Genomic DNA, 21,361 nt, shown 5'->3' with positions numbered 1-21,361 from the left:
TTTTCTCCGCAAATCATGAGGTTACTCACCGTCGTCCAGCCAATCGCTCTTGACAGACCGACGCGGTCGATAGCGAAGTGGATAGATGTAGTAGCGGTTGTAGAGCTTCGGCGCAATTGATGGGGCGGCTTTTGCAGCCAGTAAGAGAGGGCGGGTAGAATTGAGAAGGGTAGTAGGTGGGTGGAAGAGAGAAGACAGGAGGTATCAAGTGGAGAATTTTATCCCCAGTAAGAGAGCGGTGGGAAGGCGCTCGAAGGCCAGGCGGGCGACAAACGGATACCCAGTCAGTGAGGGGTGGGTGGAGAGAGAAGGCAGGAGGCGGCGGGTGGGAGACTTTGTCAATAGTAGGGATAGCGGTGGAGAAGCGCTCGTCGAACGCCGCTGAGGCCTGGTGAGCAACAAACGGAGCGCCAGCAAGTGAGAAGTGAGAGAAGCGAGACCCTGACGAACGAAGACGAAAACGAGGTGTGCTTGGCCGGATATGGATTTTGACTATCAGGATGTGAAGCGCATGGTCTTCCGGGCTTCGCGTTCGAGCCTAGAGTCTTTTCGCGAGGGACTTTGGATGCGTACATTGGCGCAATGCGCCTGGTTTAAGATTCCGCGATTGGAATGCGGCGGTTGACCGTAATCTCATACTACCCGCAATGTTGGTACCCGAGTCCCAGTGAGAATACCACACCATTTCGATCCGCGCGACTCAAGGGTCACGGTCGCGGTTGATGTCGTACTGCCGTCAATCGAGCACATCCTGGCCTGGCTACCTTACCGTTCCATTCCGCGCCGCTCTACGGGTCAAGGTCGCGATTAATGTTATACTGGCGATACCCAAACCCATCCATCGTAACCCAATGGCCCAGAGCCTCCATCTCAGCCCACACCTGCGGATAATGCTGTTTAATCCAAGCCTCGACGCGAGTTTGCCTCTCAATATTAGCCGTGCAGTTGAACCAGCTGCCTAGACTGCTTTACTGTTAACAAAGCCACCAGGTTGAAGTCAATGAAGGAAGTAACGTACATCTGCAAATCAGGAGTAAACCCATACTCCTCCTCCACAGACTCCACCAGCGCCAACGCCTCATCATGATTATGATTCCGCGCAACAGCACACATATACGCTGTCCAGATGTTCTTGTCAATCTCGACGTCCTGGTCTTTCAAGCGCTTCCAGATGGACCTTGCGTGTTCGGAGCCAAAGTGCATGCCTTCGCTCGATCGGAAGGCGATGGCGAGACTGTTGTATGTGGGGCCTTCTTTTGAATCGCAGATCTCGCGCCAGAAGGACAGGGCTTTGCGGTTCTCGCCGGTGGCAGCGTATGCGAGCATGAGTGAGTTGCGGAGTTTGGTGTCCATTTCTACGTTTAGGTCCAGTTTCAGTTGGTTGTGTGCTAGTTCGAGGGACTCGGCATCTTGGCAGCGAGCGAAGCCGGTGAAGGCTGCGACGTAGACGTCTCTTGTTGCGGTGTGAGTCGGGCTGACGTGATTGCGCATGTGGAAGAAGACGTGACAGGCCATGTCGGAACGGTTCCTGGCGAAGAAGCCGTTCATGATTGGTATCCGGTCTTCTCGGGGTGTTTCGACAAATACGTTGCGCAGGATTTGGTACCCGTCCCAAGCATCCGCGGTGCTAGTCTCACCGTCTAGTATGAACATGGAAAGTGCTTTCTGGATGATCGTCCGCTGTTCTGGTGAGTATTGATGAGCGTGCACCTGGAGAAGATCCATCGCGTCGTGGATCTCACCCCTCCGCAGATGCAACAGCGTCAGCGCTGCCACTGTTTCTGGTGCGAAGCTGGCCTTGCGCTCGTGCAGGTCGTCCACCATGGCCATCAACTCATCGAAATGATGCTGTTTTGATACGCACAGTGCTTGGATCAGTTCGTTGACGACTGCAACACTGCGCTCGTCCCCAGAGAAGCTACCCTGCAGGTTGAAGTAGGCAGATCTCGCTCCATCGAGGTCGCCGACAGAGATGCGGTATTGCATCTGCATCGTATAGGTCGTCTCGTCGGGATGAATGCCAAACTTCTCGCCTAGTACGATGTAGCGCTCCGCCAGGTACGGGTCCTGCTTAGACATGCAATGCTCCACCAACGCATTGATGGTCTCGGTGTCTGGGCGGATTATAGGAACTTTAGGATCCTTTTGTCGTGCTTCGTCATTTCTGCGAATCAGCACGTTGATCATCCGAGCGATCTCATCAGGGCCTTTGCCGATAGCAGCAGACCAGAGGAAGATTGCATCCCACTCAGGTTTCGAGGGCATCTCAACCTTGAGCATGCTCGCTACCACCTGTTGACCATATGTAAGATCGCCTGCTGCGGCGCAGGCCTTGAGCAGAGCAGAGCTGGTGCCGCCCGACGGCTGCGTAACCTGGTGGCCGACTTTGGTGTGAACAGGTTGCGAGTACCAAGATTTGGCTTTTTCCAGGTCTCCACGCTCAGCGTAGAATGCTACTAGTTTATTTTGCGCAGGCCTGGTCAATGGAACCGAGGCTTCTGTGAAAGCATCCACCGTTTTCGAGACCTCGGTCAGACTGTTCTCCCGGGTGATCCCTCCAATCACTGTGTTCCAGCTAGAGACCACGGCACCACGTGTCAAGGCATTCGCTGTCTTGTCGTATTTAAACGCGCTCATTGCGATATCCCTTGCTTCAGTAGCCGCACCAAACGCGGATAGAAGTTGGATACGCCTCGAGTCGATGTACATCTTAAAGGGGACCTTCAGTTCCTTGGTCTTCTTCTCTCCAGCTTTCTCGGGTTCTTGTTCTTCAGATTTTGCCAACTCGTCAACCACGAGCCGCCCAAAGGCCATGTGCGCTTTCCCTAGAATTTCTGGCCGCTTCGACGTGTCCAGTAGTTTCTCCAGGATATTATCCAGATCTTGCCGATATAGCCATGGCTTCCCGTCTTCTCTTGGATTCTCCAGCAGATATTTGAGAGCTTCAATTGCGGTCCCCACATGCCAGTCCTCAAATGCGCCTTTCCTTTGCGCAAAGAATTTCTTGATCGCATCCGCAACGTCTTTCGGTGCCGGCGGCCTGAGGTCATTCGCGCGCTTATACGAAACCTCAGCCATTGTATTCAGACCCGGTGGCGCCTCCGCAGGCTTGAGCTTCCGCTTTTGCTTGAACAGCTCCCCAAAGAAAGTCCGCCGTTGCGTCTGGGGAAGTAATCGGGCGCCATGTTGGGTGATGACGCGGGGTCGGACGGCTCGGTAGCGGCATCCTCGGTACAGCAGAGGCTCGTTGGCGATGATGTTGCGGAAGACGAGGCGGGTCAAGTGCGAGGGCATGGCGGCGGCGACGTTCGCTAAGCGCAGGACAAGACAAAAGTGTGGTGACGTAGGTTGGGCGTGCAATTGGCGCACGGTGGGAAGGGTATCTAGGCGAAGAAGCTGTCCATGAGGTGGAGGAAGGCGCACAAACGGTATATACACGAAGAAGACGAGATGGAAGCGGGATCCAGTGGCGGCGACGGGGAGTGAGGGGAGCAATTGCGGGAGCTCTTGCCTGCTGTGAAATCCAATTGCGCTAAGAAAGTCAACCTCCGACCGCCGAGGCCGCATCTCGAAAAGTCACGACGGCAGCGACGACGACGCCAACACCACCACAGCCGCCAACATGTCAATAACACGGTTACCACTGCGGCCGCTGCCGTCCATAAGCTCGACATGCATGCGCTACTTCTCCACCGGGTCCCATAAGCAAGGTGCGCCCCATTCCCCCACGTTCACCACATACCCCATCTCCCAACTGCCCTCCTCCACCACACCTCCCACCCTCTAACCACCCCAGGCCCCCAAGACGGCATCCTCGACATCCTCGCCAGCAGCACCGCCGCCGCCCGCCCACCCCCAAACACAAACACCACGCGCCCGCGCACCGGCCCCTCCCTCACAGGCATGGCTTCAACCATGGGCCTCTCCGCCAACATGCCACGCGAAGTCCTCGAATCCGACCGCGCAGCCCAATACCAACGGCAAATCTACCGAAAATGGCAACCGGGCGACGTCTACGCCCCCCACGACCTCTCCGGCACCGAGCAAAAGAAGTGGAAGTACGGGCGCAAGAAGCCGCAGCAAGACGCGTTTGATGTGCTGGGTATAAATCCGATATTGGAGTATAAGAACTTTACGATGATGTCTGAGTATATGACGGAGATGGGGAGGGTTAAACATAGCAAGGATACGGGGCTTAGGCCGAAGAATCAGAGGAAGGTTGCTAAGGCGATTCGGAGGGCGATTGGGTTGGGATTGATGCCGAGTGTGCATCGGCATCCGTTGGTGTTGAAGAAGAGTAGTCCGTCGAGGTTTTTGTAGGAGGGACGGGGGGTTGTATGATAGGGCAATTCGATGTGTATGTTTGATCTCTCAAGATAATTGATAGGCATGTGGTATTCAATGCGCTTTTCTTGATCCGCAGTGGAAGAAATTGAGTATGTATACAAAACCATAATCTGCGAAACGACCAGCGCGAAGAGCAATCATCTTCATACTCCAACTAATACCCCGTCTCATTCCTCCCCTGCCTCTCAATCCACAAGCTTATCATCTTCTGCTGCGCATGCACAATCTCCATCGCATAATCCTCATCATAAAGATCATACCACCCCGGACTCTCATGCGGCGGATCCCCCGCCCAAACCATCCCAAACTCATTCGCCTTCTGCGTCTCCGGCCTCCAAATCCCGCCATACGCCCACGGACTCGTCCCGATATACGCACCCCCATTCCTGAACTCATCCATAACAGCCCCGATGATCGTCGTGAAATAGGCGTCCTTGTGCGTCGTGCTCGCGTCACTGAGGTAAGGGTATTCCCTGTCTTCATTCACCCAGTTATCTCTTGCCATGCCGAATTCCTCCAGGAAAACCGGTTTCCCAATGTCGATGGCCCATTGACTGCTGTTCTTCATAAAGTCGCGGGCGAAATCCTGGGCAGCGACTAGATTCGCGTCGCTGGCGTTGTACATGTCATAGACGCCCCAGTTCTGGACCCAGCAGTGGGTTGTCGCGTAGTCGACGGTGGAGAAGTTGTGCACGCGCTTGAAGTAGTATTCGCCTTGCTTGCTTTCCAACCCGACGCTGATGAGCTGCTTGGGGGCGAGTGAGCGGATGTAGGCGGAGATGCGGTCGACCCAGGGGAAGAGTAGGTCGTTGGGGTTTGGTTCTAAGAAGATGTTGTAGGGGCCTGTGTAGCCGAGTTGGTCCGAGGGTTGGGGTTCGTTGGCGAGTTGCCAGGTCATGATTGTTGGGTCTTCGGTGTAGAGGCGGCCTGTGATGGTGTTGCGGCGACTCATGACGGTCTTGATGTGGTCTTTGTACCATTGCTCGGCCTGCGTGTTGTTGTAGATGAGGTTGGCGAAGGAAGTGAACTCGTCGTATGGAGCTGCGTTGACACCTTCTACGGTGTAGTTTCCCCATCCTGTACCAGGTGTTTCGCGCTGGGGTGGTGCAGTCTGGTTCCAGCTTGACGGGTACGGGATCGCGGTGTTGTTGTTTGCCCATGATACGTACTGGGCAAATCCACCGCTCCACTGCCACTCGTTGTTCAGCGTCATGGTGGCGCGCATGCCGCGTTTCGACATCTCAGCAAGGCAGATATCGAGACCTTGGAAGACGTCTTCGTTGTACTGGCCAGGTGACTCCATGAGTGCTGGATTCATCCTGAAGGGCTGGGGTGTTGGTGCCCCTTCTGAAGCAGCCATGATGCGGAGGTGGTTGATGCCTTTAGCAGCCATCTGATCGAGCTCTGTAACCAAACGCGAGTAGTTGCCTCCTGCCTCTGGGCCTGCCGCAAGATTCATGCAAGCCCAGTAGTTGATGCCTTGAACATGTCAGCCCACCACTTGTACGGGAGAGAAGCATATCCTTACCAGTAAGATAGTACAATCCATCGCCATTATACAGCCTCAATCCATCCACATAGACAAAGTCGTCGTCTGCAATCGCACTTCCATTATGGCTCCCACCTCCTCTCGGCAGCACAGAGCCCGCAGCCAACGAGGCGAACAACACCTGAGTCGCGACTTTCATCTCGACAACCCAAAGATAAGAATTTGGCTTGAACAAGCCATTACCAACGGCTCACATCAAAGCTTATATATCCATCCGCCTATCCCGAAGCCGCGGTCCGACTATGCATACTACGTCCCCAAGTGCCGGTTGACATCATATGCGGAGCAAGAACACCCCGACGATGCTACCTTCTCCATCGGAGTGGAGATCGTCGCTGTGCGATTGAGCGAGGTGTGGTAGTTCTTCCGCATGTCAACGCATGGTACACACGGGTATAGAATGGTAGTGACGAAATGGCTCGGAGTGTGGATCTCCGTTGTAGCGTTGGAGTAGTGTGCTGATGGATGTGGGTCGCTGGCGTTGGAGCCAGTTGCCAAGCCCCGAGGTGCCGACGTCTGTTAAAAATCCGTGCGCAAGCTCATGACTTCGATACCTCTGGCGCTGGCGCCGTGGTCCTACGTGTAATTCCACTCCGGCTGTCACGACCAACTCTTCAACGATCACGACCAATCCTCCACCATGGACGACGACGAAAACGACGAGATCGCAGCGGCCATGGGCTTCGCCTCCTTCGGCGGGACGAAGAAACGCAAATACGACCACACCGCCTCGCCAAAAGCTGGCCCTGATGCGAGCGGCGCCAACTCCACCAAACTGGGTGTCAGATCGAAAAAAGTTGCCAACGAAGACGAGATCAACCTCGACGACGCTGTATCCGACGCTATATCCGACTTCACAAACCCCACGCCGCAACCCCACAACAACGCGCCGGGTAAAGCAAAGAAGAACCGACCCGCCGACTCTGGTCTGGCTGCTTTTCTAGCCCGTGGCCAGAATCTTCCTGAGAAACCGGCTGCCACCAAGAGCAGCACTCCAAACCTTGCGATGTCTGGCGACCCGCCCACGGCAGAGATGGTATCATTCGGCGGTCCACCAATCTCCAAGGCTGAACTGAATGCGCTGCGTCACGGCGTGAGAATGGAGAATGGGGATACTGCATACTTTCTCCCGAGCTTTGTTGAGGATCCCTGGGCGAGGCTGGGAAAGGGTGGAAGTGGATGAGTGGATTTGTCATCACTCTAGGAGCAGTCTTGTGTATCGATCATGGGAGAGGAGACGGGTTATGGTCACCGCGCAGTCCTCCTCACACTTTTTCCGGTATACCGCGGTATCTCACCTAGATGCGCACGCAGCAACAACGTCCTTCTCGTGATTAGCGATGCAAATGTAGCATTTCCTTAGTCAACAGGAGTAAGGAAATGCTACATTTGCATCGCTAATTACAAGAAGAGTACAGCGCAATATCTACGTAGATCCCCAACCAACAAGAACATCCTTCTCGTAATTGGCGGTTAAGGACTTTCATCTCCATATTCCTGTTGAACATGGAAATGCAAGTCCTTAATCGCCAATTGAGAGAAGAATGAGGAACAGGTGTAGACTTCATTGGCAGTCAAGTAGTCATCAGCGCCGTCTCATCCTCTTCCTCTTGGACGATCGTCTGTTATAGCATAACGGGGAGCGTTCAAGAGGAAGAGGATGGGAAGGTGATGATGACTGCCTGCCTGCCGTGTTGGGTGTTGGGTGTTGGACTGCGGAGGAAGGAGTGGGGATTTGGAAGGCTGAGTCTTTAAGTGGTGATGCAGAAATTTGAGAAATCAAATTTTTGCATCGCCACTTTAAAGACTCTTCTGTGACATTTCCATGGGCAGTCCATCAACACGGCAACGTATTCGTGATCTCCGGTCATTGTGGAGGGCTGAGACGGATTTGAGAGTATAGTAGAGGATAAAACAATGAAAGAATGTCTTCGGGAGATGATAGCGCAAGCCTTGCAGGATGTGAAGCTTTTAAGTTCTTTACTTCAGTTCCCGGAACGCCTCCGCATCCGGGGCGGCCGATCGCGCAGAGTATCGTGAGTCGTGGTGCAGCCTCGTGCCTTCCAAGGTTTGTGGCTTGCGTCCAGAACGCGTCCACACGTGCTTTCCAGGGGTCGCGCCAATCACCCGCTGCGCTACTGGCTCACCATCACTGACTTCATCGTGCGCAACTTCCTTTTCTTCCCGACCTCTTTTAGTTTCTGTTCATGGGCTGATGTTTGCGACTGCCTAGTTGATGTTTACCTGAGAAGCCAACCCGATGCGTGCCTTGGTGTGCTTGTGGCTTTTCGGGAACGCCTGCGTGAGGCTATCGTGAACTTGATGCAGGTACGCGGGCAAGCCACTTCGGCTCCAATCTTAGAGCATGATCGCGATGTTGTGAGCACACACTCATCAACTGAAGAGATAGGTATATAGCTATGCAGCTCCCAAACCTTGTTAGGTTACTCGTCTCACTCTCTACGAGCACCTCACCAACAGTCATTCCTTCGCTCGCCGTCAATCTGTCGCTCCTTCGTATACAGCATAATCCTTAATCATTAATACCAGTCACAATGCGCTGGACCCTTCTCCTCTCCCTTTCAGCAGCGGTAACGCTCGCCGCTGGCAAAGTATCGACGAATGCGCGCTGCGGAAACGCCTACAATGCCTTGCCAGGAGGCATGACCTGCAAAGGTTCAAAGTGGGGTGATTGCTGCTCGCAGTACGGGTACTGGTATGCTATATAGCTTCGTTTTCACAGGTCACCAACTAATGTTTCGTGCAGTGGAAAGACGAAGGATTATTGCGGAACTGGGTGTCAGTCGTCGTTTGGTACTTGCAACGATGCAGTCGCACCAGCGCGTACTTCGACAACATCTAGCCGCGTCAGTACATCTACCTCGACCAGAACAGCTCCGTCGACAGCACCTTCGTCTACCCCTGCAAAAGTTAAGGTTACCACCAACGCTCGCTGTGGAAACTCGTATGGAGCCTCGCCGGCGGGCATGACATGCTCAGGCGGCAAGTATGGCGATTGTTGCTCGCAATACTCGTACTGTGGTAGCGGAAGCGCATACTGTGGAACGGGCTGTCAAGCTGGGTTTGGAAAGTGTGATGCTGTTTTGTCTTCTGCTAGGTCTTCGGCTTTCAGCACCTCAAGTTCCAGCTCCAGCAGCGCTTCGTCCTCTAGTTCGATTCTACTTTCCACATCGACCAGCGAAAGCACCACCAGCACCGCTTCAAGCTCGTCATCAACCGACGAATCCTCAACCTTACTTTCCTCCAGCTCGTCTTCCGGAATCTCCGTAACTCCCGAGACAGCAGCCTCCACGATCACGTCAACACCCACACCCTCCCCATCTACAACGGAGTTCTGCGGCACAAAAGGTTACATTAAAGAACAACCGTCCACCTTCACAAGCAGCCCTTTCACAACTATCGAGGATTGCCTAGCCAACTGCCGGGCTGAGAGTAGATGCGGCAGTGTAATCATCTCTGAGAGCGGGTGCTATCTAAATGAGTCGCCTATCACCAGTACAAACATCGACCTTGGGCCAGGATCCCCTCTGACATTTTACAACCGCGAGTGCGGGATCAGCGCCTCGGTAACTACTACGCTGCCTGTAACACCGGCAACGTCTACGACCTCGTCATCAATAACCTCTGTTTCTCCGACTGCTACTGAGCTCTGTGGCGTGGAAGGAATCGACAACATCAACCTCCAGGTCATAAAAGCCTCGCCATTCACAACCAACGAGGACTGTCTAGCAAACTGTCGCGCAGAGAGTGAATGCCGTAGCTTCATCATTTATGATAACACATGCTATCTAGCCCGGATACCTATCACCGCTACGAATGTCGACCCTAGACCAGGATCTGGTCTCACATACTACAACCGCGATTGTGGTACTAGCGCCCCAGCAGCCACCATGCCGCCTACAACACTAGCAACATCCACATCTACATCCACCACAACCACGACTCCAACCCCAACTCCCTCCGTTTGCGTCCCCGCCGCACCAACAGTATCCTGCGTCAAATACCCCAACTGCCCACAATTCACCACTCCACTTTCCAACGCCTGCTCCGCTAACAACTCCCAATGCAAAGACAATTACTTCGTCCGCTGCGAGAACATCCCGGCGGCCGGCTCTCAGGTCATCCTCGCCCTTGGAGGCATCCCGAACGCAGACGTCTGCCGTCAGCGGTGTGACGCTCTAAACAATTGCTCAGCGTTTGCGTTCAAATCCTTGAACTGCATTCTGTATAGCACAATCAATGGATTCATTTCGGACCCCGCTACTACTTTTATCAGGATCTGTGCGGATAGTTGTGCTGGGCAGCCGGTGAAGAGGGGTGAGGGGGAGAAGGATGGTAGTGACAAGTCTGTGAGTGTCGCGAAGTGGACGCAGGGTAAGCAGGGTAGGCAGAGGGGACCTAAGGATACTTAAAGGTATATCATCGATATACAACAGCCCGGTCATTCCAAAGAGATGATACTTTTCACATTTCCCCACAATAGATACTTTCATATCAAATTCTAAACTCAGCTTCGAAGTCCCACACACTCTCCTCTCAACACCCATCCCCCACCCCCATCCATCCCATCAAGAAAAAGCAACCCACCCCCCGAACCCCCACGCCTCAACCGCAAGCACAAACCCCGCAATCGCCATCCCACTCCCCACTCTTTGGCTAAACTCCTTCCGTGTCAATTTCCCCTCGCCGGCACCAACTAGAATCCATGCTGCGGCTGCGAGGAGGCTGATGAGCAGGAGGATACCCATTACTAACAGTACACGCGGGCGGGAGAGTGTGTATGTGAGATGGAGCGTTGGGGTTTGTTGTTGTTGGGGGCGGGAGGTATTGCGGCGGGCCCAAGATATCCAAGTGTAGTTCTTCCGTCCGGTTTGGGGGGTTTTGTATAGGGACAATAGGTCGTCTTCGGAGGGAGTTGCAAGGTGTCTGTTCTGACTCGAACGAAGTGCAGGATGAACATCGCGGTCGTCCTTGCTATTGCCGTTGCCGTTACCCTGATCCCATGTACTTCTTCTTTCAACATGTATCCCACTCAACGTCCTCGCGCTAAACGTTCTCCGGAACCAATTACCCGCCAACTCTCGGTTCGCAGCCCTCAGCGCCAAAGCGAAAGCTTCGTCGTCGAAGTCGGCGGAGCGCTCTTTCCTTTTCATTTTAGAACTGTGATCCATCCTCTTTTCGCTGTTGCAGTTGCTGATGCTGCTCTTGGTATAACTGTGTTTCGGCGTCCAAGACGAGGCGTACGTTGGAATAACGACTCGGGCCAACTCCCCTTCTCTTCCTGGCGATAGCCCAGCCTGCTCTTCATCCGCGTTACCACACGTACACGCACATCTCCCCCTCCCCATACCCCACGTCCACCTCCTCAACCCAACCATCACAACAACACCACTCTCCTCCATACTCACACCCCCCCTCTCCCCTCCACCTCCCCGCCCCCTCTCCTCAGCACTACCCCTCACAACCCCCTGCGCACTCTCATTCCTCTCCCTCCGACTCCTCATATCACATTCCTCCCCATTTGCATTCCCCGTCATAAGCCCCAGAACCTCCTTCCCCTTCCGATCATCATAAGGACTCTTCGGCTCATCTCCAAACGGAAACGCACTCGTACAGCACGAGTTCAACCGCGTGTAATCCTCCGTCGTGCGGTTTGAAAGCGAGAAGTTGAGGGCCGAGAGATGGGAATCTAGGATACTGGCGTGTTTTTGCGGGATGTAGCTAGCCTTTGGGATGAGGAGGTCATGACCTGTGCTAGTGGTTGCGGTGTTGGGGATGGAGAAGGGGTTGGGGGGTTTGAGGGCTGGGGAGTAGATTTGTGCGGTGCGGTGGCGGCTGGCTCTGTCGTCTTGGTCTTCGCCGGTTGATAGAGGGGACAGCGTGACGTGTCGGTTTGCGGAGAAAGAGGTGGATTTGGGCCAGGAGGTTGTGGAGGCGGAGTGCAGGTATGTGCGACCTGCTGCGTTTGCCATGTCGCTACTGACTCGAGGGTCTATACTACGCGGGTCTGAACTCAGAGCTTCGAGGGCGCGCATGGTCATGACGTGGGCGTTGATGATGGAGTCTGCGAGGACGCTGTCTGATGTGCTGTTTGACGACGCGGTCCTCCTGTGCTCTCTGCGGAACGTCGGACTTTGCGGTAGCGCGGTGAGTGTATCCTCTAGAGGTCCTGATGCAGAGAACGGTGCTGAATTGGCCGATGCCATGAGCGGAGAGTTCGGCAAAGACAAGGTGCTGCGTAGCGAATGTCTCGGCGAGTCGATGCTGGATCTGATAGACCTGTTGTCCACCAGGCGCACATTATCCTTGTTCAGACGTGTCAGAGACATCTTTCGCGCGTGATTCGTTCCTCGACCAGAAGCTCGCTCGTCACCGGTTCCACTATCGTCAGTTCCAGAGCCAGAGACATCTGCAAGATCTGCGAGTCTGGGCAGCGAGGTGATGGTGCTGCGTTGCCTGTTCCTTCCGCGCTGCGCATTCTCAGTGTCGGCGTGGATGTCGTACGGAATGTCTCTCAGACCCGGCCCTTCGCTTGTAATCGGACTCTGTATCGTTTTGCTCATCCTGTCCTCCCATTCTGATTCCGAAGAGAAATCGTCGAAGAAGTCGGCACGGTGACCTAGCGCTTTCTGCATCGTTTCGCTGACGTCGGGATAGACTGATATTCGTCTCCTTTGTAAAGCTTCGACAACGCGCGGATATGCTGCCAGCGTAGGAGACAGTCTTTCGAAGGGGTGTTCGAGAAAGATGGGATGAGCCTTGTCTGATTCAGCGGTAGAAGACACGGGGTGCTGGTTAAGAGGCGAGAACTTTGGCGCAACAGATCTCGAGATCGATGGTGTGCGGGTTCGCGCAGTCTCCATTGTCATATCTCTCAACACCTCGATTCATCACCGAGGTAAGCCAATCTCCACACGTCATCAGGACATCCCGTCCACCTCTTAATAGTATCGACACGATAATCCCTGAAACACATACAGTACGAATACGGGAGATATAGACGAGGACAAAGGCGAAGCAAGGCATATTGACGCGGGGGGTGGTGGCGACTACCGGAGGATTGTATAGCAAACAAAGGCGGTATGCACCTGGTACTGCATGTCCACATCCGGCGCCTTACCAGGTCCATGACAGCGGTAGCGATCGCAAGGCTTTTGTCATCTTGGCCGGCTTTTGGTTGGGCGGGAAGAGTGGACTGCGGATGCAACCGCATTCCGATGGGCCCTGGCTTGCACAGACCTCATGGCCGCCCAAAACCGGTACTTTGGACGTAGGAAAGATGGGTATGTGAGAACAGTATCTATTGGCGAGTGGGACGAAGGGTGGAGTTCGCCCAGAAAGCCCCTTGCTCTATATCTAAGCGCGGAGGCGAAAACTAACAACGCCATATGCAATGCCACCAAATCGTTCGTGATCAACATGAGATGGACATGGAGTATGAAAGAAAAGCGAATCCGAAAAAGTTGAGGACTTTGGCGAGTCCCTTACTCGCCGTCGCGGTCGAACATCTTCGTCATCGCCTTTTGCGCAAGCTCTACACCGGCAAAGGTGGCTGCGTTGGCAGGCACTGCTCGTGCCATGGCTGGACCAATACCAGGGAAGAAAGCCTTGAGACCGCCGCTCGCGTGGATGCCCTTGATGGTTCCGCTGATTGTTGGTCGGCCTTCGGCACTTTGCAACCGCGACTTAATGGTGTCGACTGGGAAGACGGGTATCCACATGGCGATACCGGCAGCACCACCAGCAACCATGACGGCGCCCATACTCAGCGACCCCGGCTGACCGGTGACAGGGTCTTTTGGCGTGAGACTGCGCTTGACGGTCTCGTATGTCGCAAAGTAGAGGGCTGATCCAGGGCCGTCACGCGCCAGTGTCATGGCAGAGCCGCGGTATACTGACTTGATGCCGCCCTCCTTGTATAGCTGCTTGACCACATCCATGCCACCAGCGTATTTTGGCTTCTCGCCAGGCGCCAGGTTCTTTTGTCCCTGAATCTGTAGGAGCACCTTCACGCGCTCGAAGGGTGCGGTGATGATAGTCATCGGAATGGCGCTGAAGAAACCGGCGGCGGAGACTTGTGCGACGCTGAACTGGTTGTTCTCGACCTTGGATACGCTGGATACGAGTTGCTTGCCGAGATCATAGCCCCAGAAGGACACCGCGACTGTCGATTGTCAGCCTAGGTTATTCATATACTGGTCCTCCTGTACTCACACATGGGTGTTACACCAACAAGCGGCGCAGAAACACCTGCATACAGCCCCCTGGCCAGTCCTTCCTTTGCGATGGTTTTCCGCACAACGTCCATAGCCCCGCTGTAGACGCCCTTCTCTGCCGTCTGCATGCGCACCTTGACCAGATCAAAGGGATGGCCAACCACAACAGCAAACACTCCACCCACACCTCCCGCTAACAGCGCCCGCAGCGACTGCAGCGAAGACTTGGACGCTGCCTTGACATCTTCTTTTAGCTCCGCCGTGTTGGGCAGCTTCTCAATGACCGAGTCCGCCGTGTTTGACATGGTGGGAGCTGTAGTGGGGTTGCGTGGGATGCACAGGCGCGCGTGTAATCCGGATAGAGGCAGCAGAAGCAGATACAAAGACCAAAGAAGCCGTCTAGAGCAAGAGGATACCTACGCGACTGCTCCCACAATGCGATGAAGAGCGAAAATGCGTGGCTGATGTGGGCGAGAGCGGATTTGGGTTTCGCATGTGCAAGCTCCAGTGCTCCGGAGAGCTGGTGCTGGGCCTACGTCGGTCCAGCGTTCGGCTGTCCATATGCCGAGGCTGATCGGCGCCGAACAACCGCGCACCTCGTGTGAAAGCCATTGACTGAAGAACGTCATGTGAGGGGTGTGAAGCGCCAAGTTCATCGGGAAGATGTCGTTTGGTTCGCACGAAGGAAGAAGACGAATGGAAGGAGCCTTGAAAGTACGGAAGGAGCGATATGGCTTCACATACAGAAAGCTTGATCCTCCGGTCGAACGGCGAAAGACATACACCATCGCAGCCAGTGGATGCGCGATGCTGGTATGATCTGTCACGTATTCTGCTATCCTCGTTGCACTCAGAGACATCTACGCGTATTATCAGTCTCGCTATACCAAACTTTTACATCCCAATCTTCCCTTAACATGTCTAATCGGTTCCTGCATCACACTCGCGCCTGACATCAAAGCGCGAGAGAAAACACGTAACAATCATAATCTTCATCACCCGCCCGACAGTCAAGCGCACGAGATCCTTCTTCTAAGCAAACTTTCTCGTCTATATATGACATACTACCTCACTTGCAATTCTCTTCCATCCACATCAACTACCATCATCAACACACATCTCTGGGGTGTGCATCACACCAGCGCTACAACCTGGACCGTGGGTCGCCCAAAGGGTTTACACGGGAAGAACGGTTCGTAGCGGGAGGCTCTTAAAAGGGCCGGTTGGCAGAGCGGTGGGGCTGTTCAACACTGGGGAGGGTGAGATATGGCTTTATCTTCTCCTTCCCCCTTTCCCCTTTTCCACCTGTTCCACAGAACATTTGGGACGGGGAGCTGACACAACACAGGTGTATGGCGACTACCCATAGAGGAGTCGTTGCGTACGAGGTCCGATGTCGAAGAGAAGAGAAGAGATTCCGGCACGAGACAAGAGAGACACAGATGGAGATGTGTGCCGGCGTTGTGTCAAACCCGTAAGAAGACGAAACGGGTGTACACGGTAGGAAAGATATTATAGGGACGCTCTTGACCGGGCGGGTTGGTAGAGAGGTGGGGCTGCCGACGGGAGTGCGAGGTATGTTCCCTTTTGCCCTACCTTTTCCCTTGTCCTCTCTCCGGCCGAGACATACGATGAATTGCTAACATCACCAAGCTTCCCAGAGAGGAACGCTGCAGCTCATGGTGATTCTCAAAAAAGAATCACACCGAACGGGATAGCCCTCAGAGAACGGCATCGCAGAGTGGCGACGGATTCTCCAAAGAGAGAATAGTTTTACCTGGGCGCCCAGGTCGAAGGGGTCTGTATCAGACCAGTAACCTCGAGAGGGGTCTCGTCTCAGTCCGCTTGTTGCGACACTGCGCATACATCTCTGGTGGTTTCCAACGCCACTCATGGGAGGATGCGTCAAGACAAGAAGGCTGGAATGAGACCCCTCTCGAGGTTGGGGCTTCTTAACGGGAGCGGTTGGGGGAGCGGAGGGACCCTCGACATACACATGTCTTTTCGTTGGCTTCAACTCGGCTTGGCTGGGGGGTCGAAGAAGAGATGGTCTCACGATGGGGGTGTGGATTCTCGACAAGTAGGCTGATGTGCGCATGCACTCAGAAAGCAATGCAAATCCGGTCGAAAGCTGCTTTCAACCTTTCACTATCACAACATCCCAGCGCCTTTACCCCACCAACTTCACTGTACACACACCAAGCATCAGCGCCTCCACACCACCGCCTTCACTGTAAACACACCAGGCAACAGCCCCACAGCCTCCTTCCCCCCTCCCCTCTCCTCCTATCATCTATATATTCCCCCCCTCCCCCACCCACTCCCTCTCTTCCCCTCTCCAAACTGGCGTCTGCAACAGACCAGTCCCTCGGGACGGAACTCCATACGCGTGTGATCCGACAGATTATCACGTGTCACCAGGAAAGTTTACGACCGGCCGGCGTAGCTTTCCAACGATGATGCAGATCGTCTGTCAGACGAGCGCGTGGGAGTCTGATTTCGAGGGGGGGGGCTTCTTAACGGGAGCGGTTGGGGGAGTGGTGGGACCCCCAACACGTGTGTGGTGGATATATGGGTTCTTTTCGTTGGTTACCTTGGCGAGTCTGGGGTGCTGAAGAAGGGGTTGTTTGGCGATGCAGACTGAAGTGATTACACCACATTGCTACTAACTAGACTTGCGTGTGTTAAAGAGCGACAAACCGTGCTTAGAAACAATGTCATTGCATGCATAATGCAATCAGAGTACATTTTCTAACACCGACAGCGCATAGTATGCGACAGATCATTTCACAACCCAACTACCTTGTCTACTTTGAATTACAGATCTTTGAGCACGCATGATCAAATTCATCATTAACATATATATATATACTAAGTACCTACTGTGCGAGAACACTCCTTCTACGCTCTCTGCTACATGAGCCTCCCCACTGTCACTTCACCCGACGTACCTAGGTATTCTTCCTACTACTCTGTTCACTACTACCGATACTTCGCGCCTCTTCCTCTGTTCAAGCGATAGACATAACCTGACCAGCATACCTACCTGACAGACCTCGCCGGAGGTTTTCGACCCTCCAAAACCCCATCCCATGCCATCCTTTCGATAGCTACACGCAAACAGATGGCACTGGTGTAGTTTAATCTGATGGCTTGAGACGGTTTAGGTGGGCACCGAGGCTGATTCCGAGATAACCTTGATGGAGGTGGGGCTTTCCTTAACGGGGGCGGTTGGGGGAGCGGTGGGATCCTCGACGTGTGTGGGTGTGTGGGTTCTTTTTCTTTTCGTTGGCTTCCTTGGCTTGTCTGGGGGGTTGAAGAAGGGAGGAGAGATTACGTAGGTATGCGAGGAGAAATGATATATGTGGGTATCTACGACGTAGTCACTAAATTTAAGCCCGTGGTGTCGTCGATGCAGCACAGAAGAGAGAAGAAAGATCGCAATTGAAGAAGTAGATCATTATCCATATGTCATTATTACTATCCCAATCAGCCATGTATGCCTGCCCTATCCCATCATTATATAACCAAATGTTTACTCAAATACTTGAATCAGGGGAATCGTAAAAAGAAGATCATATGCCACCACTCTGCTCTGAGATCGAGATGCAGTCTCAATCCCTATTAATAACCCTCAAACTCCTCCTCGGATTCAGCAACACACCCCTCGCCCCCCAAAAGCTCGGCTCCTGCCCATCCAACAACCCATCCACAACACTCCCCTCGCTATTCCTCCTGCCCCATCGATCCCCCTCCCCAGGCCCGCCATACGCCGTGCTAGGCATAGCGGGCACAGCATCGCTCCCCCTCCTCGTAATATCAAAGCTACCCGCCGCAACGCCCCCATGGCTACTCCCACCCAGCGTACCCGGCGGCCGCTCACTGCTATTCTTACCCGAGCTACTAGTAAAAGTCCCCTGTTTCTCCGCATTCGCACGTGTTTGTACGGCAGCAGCGTGCGACTTCCAGATCTGGACTTGGCGGCGGTAGATCCAGGCGCAGAAGGCGAAGTAGGCGGCGATGATGAAGAAGACGCCTGCGATTACGCCGGCGACGATGGCGGCGATGTTGGGGCCGCTGTCGCCGGATGAGCTACCCTGTGGGTTCCCGTTGATGACGTTGGTGATGGTTGCGCCGTCGGGACCCGTCATGGTGTAGGTCTGGGGTTTACCGGTTGCGAGGGGGCCTTGGGTGGGTGTTTGGACGGGGGCGGTGAGAGTGGCGCCACCGGTTGCTGCGCCGCCGATGACGCTCTGGACGGCTTCGGGGACGGCGTAGCCGTAGGAGCCTTCGATGCCGGCTTCGACGCCGAATCCGCGCTGGTTGATTTGTTGGGCGAGGGGGTTGCCGGTGCTGCCTTTGTCTTTGGCGTTGTAGCCTTGGAGTGCGTTTTTGCCTGTTACGGCGGTGAATTGGTCGCTCCAGCCTAGGCTGCTCATGTTGAAGACGTAGATGCCGGGCGCGTCGCAGCCGAGGTCGGTGTTGTAGCCGCCTAGGACGATCATTTGGTGGTCCCAGACTTGGCATAGATGGCCGGCACGTGGGGGAGGTATGCTGGCCTTGTCGGTGCCTTGTTCGACTTCGATCCAGGAGAATGATGGAACGGAAAGGATCCACATGTCGTCGCGCTGCGTTTGGGTGTCAAGCTTGCCAGGGTCATTGAGATCTTGACCGGCGAACATGTAGATGTTGTACGATGAGCCGCTAGACGTTGTTAGTAGGGATTGCGAGTGATAATGAAAGTAGGGTGTACTCACTCTGCAGCAGCTCCTACAACTGTACATGGGTTGACCCGGTACTTCGGCGTCTTGCCAGAAGTACTCTGCTTGTACCATGTCGATGTCTCAATGTCGTAAACGTCGATAGTGTTCATCTGGGTCTACGTTCTGTTAGCGTCCGCTATCACAGCATGAGCAGTCAACTTACGAAAGTAGCATTGTCACCACCAGTCAATCCAATCAAGAGACCTTCTTTTCCAAATCCAGGGACGTAGACGAGCGAACTATCAGCGCGTTCAGGGAAAGACGCGGTGTTCTGTAATCCGCCATAGGTGATGTTGCGCCATACACCGTCCGAACCAGCGGTCTTGCCGTCTCCAAGAGACTCTACAGCATTGTTGCTCTGGCCCGGGAACGTAAACTCCAGCAAGCTCTTCAGATACAGTCGCGGGGTCTGAATGCTCCAGCCTTCCGTCGTGAGGAAGTCCAAATGACCAGCGAAGTAGAAGCCCCTGCCCAGCGTAGGAACAGTAAGACCAGCTCCTTCAGCGACGCGTTGTACAGACTGCCCAGCATCCTCTGCCTCTTCTCCACCAGCCGAGGTCTTTGGGTCGGCGTGTTCAATCCATTGCTTGCCACCAATGTTGTATTCCCAGACTGAGTTGTTTGAAGGGTCGGCCTGTGGGCTGTCGGAGAACTGGCCACCGTAGAGCCAAAGCGAATCGTGCGATGCCCAGAGCTGGCCGAGCGAAACAGCTGGTGGGCCCGTGGGCTTGGGGAGACCGGTCAGAGCGGGAGAGGCGACTTGCCAGGATTCGGTGAGATCGAGGGTGAGGAAGTCGTTGTCTGTATCATGTTAGCATTGAATGCGCAGGGATGACTGCCTCTTGTAACGTACTCCATGTATCCTCTTTCTGTTGGCCGTCGGTAGTCCTGCGGAATCCGTACATGTACAGCGTTCCGTTGACGATGGCGCTTTGTCCGCTCCACCGTCTACACGCATCGGTCGGACTGTCTTCTCGTCTGACGAGCATCGAGCGTTCGGCATTGGCCTGGATCAAGTTCGCCGGGATCGCGCCACCCCGTACGCCGACGTGTTTGAGGGGATTGAGTTGGATGATTGGTAGCATCAATGCCAGTAGGACACTGAGAAGGCCGAATCGATACAGCTTCGTCGGAAGAAAGGATTGCGATGTGGTGGTCATACGCGACACGCTCTCGTTCGCCTCGTCCTCGTCGCAAACCGACTCCCAATCGTCTTCATCGTCAGCCAACCTCTCTCCCTCCGCGCTGAAGATATCGTTCCGGCTCCTAAACCTCAGCATCTTCGCGGGCCTTAACCTCCTCAAACTCTCTCCATGTGTCGGCACCGGGCTCCTCTCCTCCATCATTTTGCTCTCATCCACCAGTCCCACCTCGGTGAATATCGACATGCGGCGACCCTCGGGCCTCGTCGCGGGTTGTGGTCGGACTTGCTCCATTGCTTATTATCGCTACCAAACACGTGCGCCCAGGTGGTCGCGTGCACGTCGTGGGGTAAAAAAAAGGGCCGTCAAACGTAAACGAGTCGTGTTCGCAAAGGGTTCCTCGGGTCTCGTCAGGTGGAAGGAAGCCAGCGGGTAAATGGTCAAAATGACGTCGCGGTTCAGGAACAAGGTCGGCACCCTTGACCCGGTTCTATTCGACGAGCGACGAGGGCAGACGGGTTAACAGCCGGATACTATATGTGCCGGTACGCAGGATGCACGTTCGAGGGTGAGCGGGTGGCAAGGGCCCTGGTGAGGAGGCGTAGGCTGCGGAGGACGCTGATTTGAGGGTGGCACAAACAGCCGGAATGACAATCAGCTAGGTGGAGCGAATGGATGTCACTGCAGCAGAAGCGACCGGGCGATGCGGATGCAAATGCAAAACGAGGGACGCGCAACCGAGAGTAACGCAACGGCCAGAACAACAGCAATAACAGACACAGCGGCGATGGAGTGAAGGATTACACTGGGTACAGTAAGATAGAAGGGGGGGAAATACGGGCACCCAAATGTGGAGTGCAGCAGTACGAACCCTAATCCTCCATCCGCCTCCGCCAGCAGCCATCCGACCCTACCTCGGAGCGCTGAAAGCGAGGCCATCCTGTCCGTTTCGTCGCCTCGCCTTCGCGCCAAAGCCGTTGACTGGCCGCGGATAGACAAGCCAACGTCATGGAGGGTGCCGGTTAGGGGAATGATCAGAAATCGCGCCATTGGCCTCGCAACGTTGCAAGCCCCGGCCGCCTTTGGTCGTGGCAGGGACCACCTGACATAAGCCAAGACAGGTGGGTACTCGATCAGGGAACTGCCCTTTCGCGTTTGTCATCCTGCACGAGGCTGGAGGTGTCACCATGGACGCTTGTGTTGTGATGTGTTCGAGGGAGTTTGCGTATGCACTTCACGATGCATCCTCTTTTCCCTTGAGAACTCGTTGTGTTGACCAGATATCTATCGCATCTTCACCACTCGGACGAAGTTTCCCCCGCG

At 54.6% G+C, this 21,361-nt stretch overlaps 7 protein-coding genes across 7 annotated transcripts; 2 read left to right on the top strand and 5 right to left on the bottom strand.

Moving 5' to 3' along the window:
• Positions 1-933: 933 nt before the first annotated feature.
• Positions 934-3,294, bottom strand: J4E85_003725 (uncharacterized protein; the record flags this gene model as incomplete). Its single annotated transcript, XM_051467991.1, has 1 exon — positions 934-3,294. The coding sequence occupies one exon, from the start codon at positions 3,292-3,294 to the stop codon at positions 934-936; it is 2,361 nt and encodes a 786-aa protein (XP_051327583.1).
• A 328-nt stretch (positions 3,295-3,622) lies between these two features.
• On the top strand, positions 3,623-4,320 carry J4E85_003724 (uncharacterized protein; the record flags this gene model as incomplete). The annotated part of the gene is made up of 2 exons (XM_051467990.1): positions 3,623-3,710; positions 3,797-4,320. The coding sequence occupies 2 exons, from the start codon at positions 3,623-3,625 to the stop codon at positions 4,318-4,320; spliced, it is 612 nt and encodes a 203-aa protein (XP_051327582.1).
• A 181-nt stretch (positions 4,321-4,501) lies between these two features.
• On the bottom strand, positions 4,502-6,035 carry J4E85_003723 (uncharacterized protein; the record flags this gene model as incomplete). The annotated part of the gene is made up of 2 exons (XM_051467989.1): positions 4,502-5,826; positions 5,876-6,035. 2 exons carry the CDS (start codon positions 6,033-6,035, stop codon positions 4,502-4,504), a joined length of 1,485 nt encoding a protein of 494 aa, XP_051327581.1.
• A 501-nt stretch (positions 6,036-6,536) lies between these two features.
• J4E85_003722 (uncharacterized protein) lies at positions 6,537-7,079 on the top strand (the record flags this gene model as incomplete). The annotated part of the gene is made up of 1 exon (XM_051467988.1): positions 6,537-7,079. One exon carries the CDS (start codon positions 6,537-6,539, stop codon positions 7,077-7,079), a length of 543 nt encoding a protein of 180 aa, XP_051327580.1.
• Positions 7,080-11,606: 4,527 nt separating this feature from the next.
• Positions 11,607-12,552, bottom strand: J4E85_003721 (uncharacterized protein; the record flags this gene model as incomplete). Its single annotated transcript, XM_051467987.1, has 2 exons — positions 11,607-11,614; positions 11,667-12,552. The coding sequence occupies 2 exons, from the start codon at positions 12,550-12,552 to the stop codon at positions 11,607-11,609; spliced, it is 894 nt and encodes a 297-aa protein (XP_051327579.1).
• Positions 12,553-13,401: 849 nt separating this feature from the next.
• On the bottom strand, positions 13,402-14,438 carry J4E85_003720 (uncharacterized protein; the record flags this gene model as incomplete). The annotated part of the gene is made up of 2 exons (XM_051467986.1): positions 13,402-14,081; positions 14,132-14,438. The coding sequence occupies 2 exons, from the start codon at positions 14,436-14,438 to the stop codon at positions 13,402-13,404; spliced, it is 987 nt and encodes a 328-aa protein (XP_051327578.1).
• Positions 14,439-17,747: 3,309 nt separating this feature from the next.
• J4E85_003719 (uncharacterized protein) lies at positions 17,748-20,332 on the bottom strand (the record flags this gene model as incomplete). The annotated part of the gene is made up of 4 exons (XM_051467985.1): positions 17,748-18,837; positions 18,891-19,012; positions 19,060-19,697; positions 19,750-20,332. 4 exons carry the CDS (start codon positions 20,330-20,332, stop codon positions 17,748-17,750), a joined length of 2,433 nt encoding a protein of 810 aa, XP_051327577.1.
• Positions 20,333-21,361: the final 1,029 nt, after the last annotated feature.

Source organism: Alternaria conjuncta (assembly GCF_024043145.1).
Source record: "Alternaria conjuncta strain BMP 0040 chromosome Unknown scaffold_5, whole genome shotgun sequence".
NCBI classification, from domain to species: domain Eukaryota; kingdom Fungi; phylum Ascomycota; class Dothideomycetes; order Pleosporales; family Pleosporaceae; genus Alternaria; species Alternaria conjuncta.
This window is presented reverse-complemented; position numbering and strand designations above follow the sequence as displayed.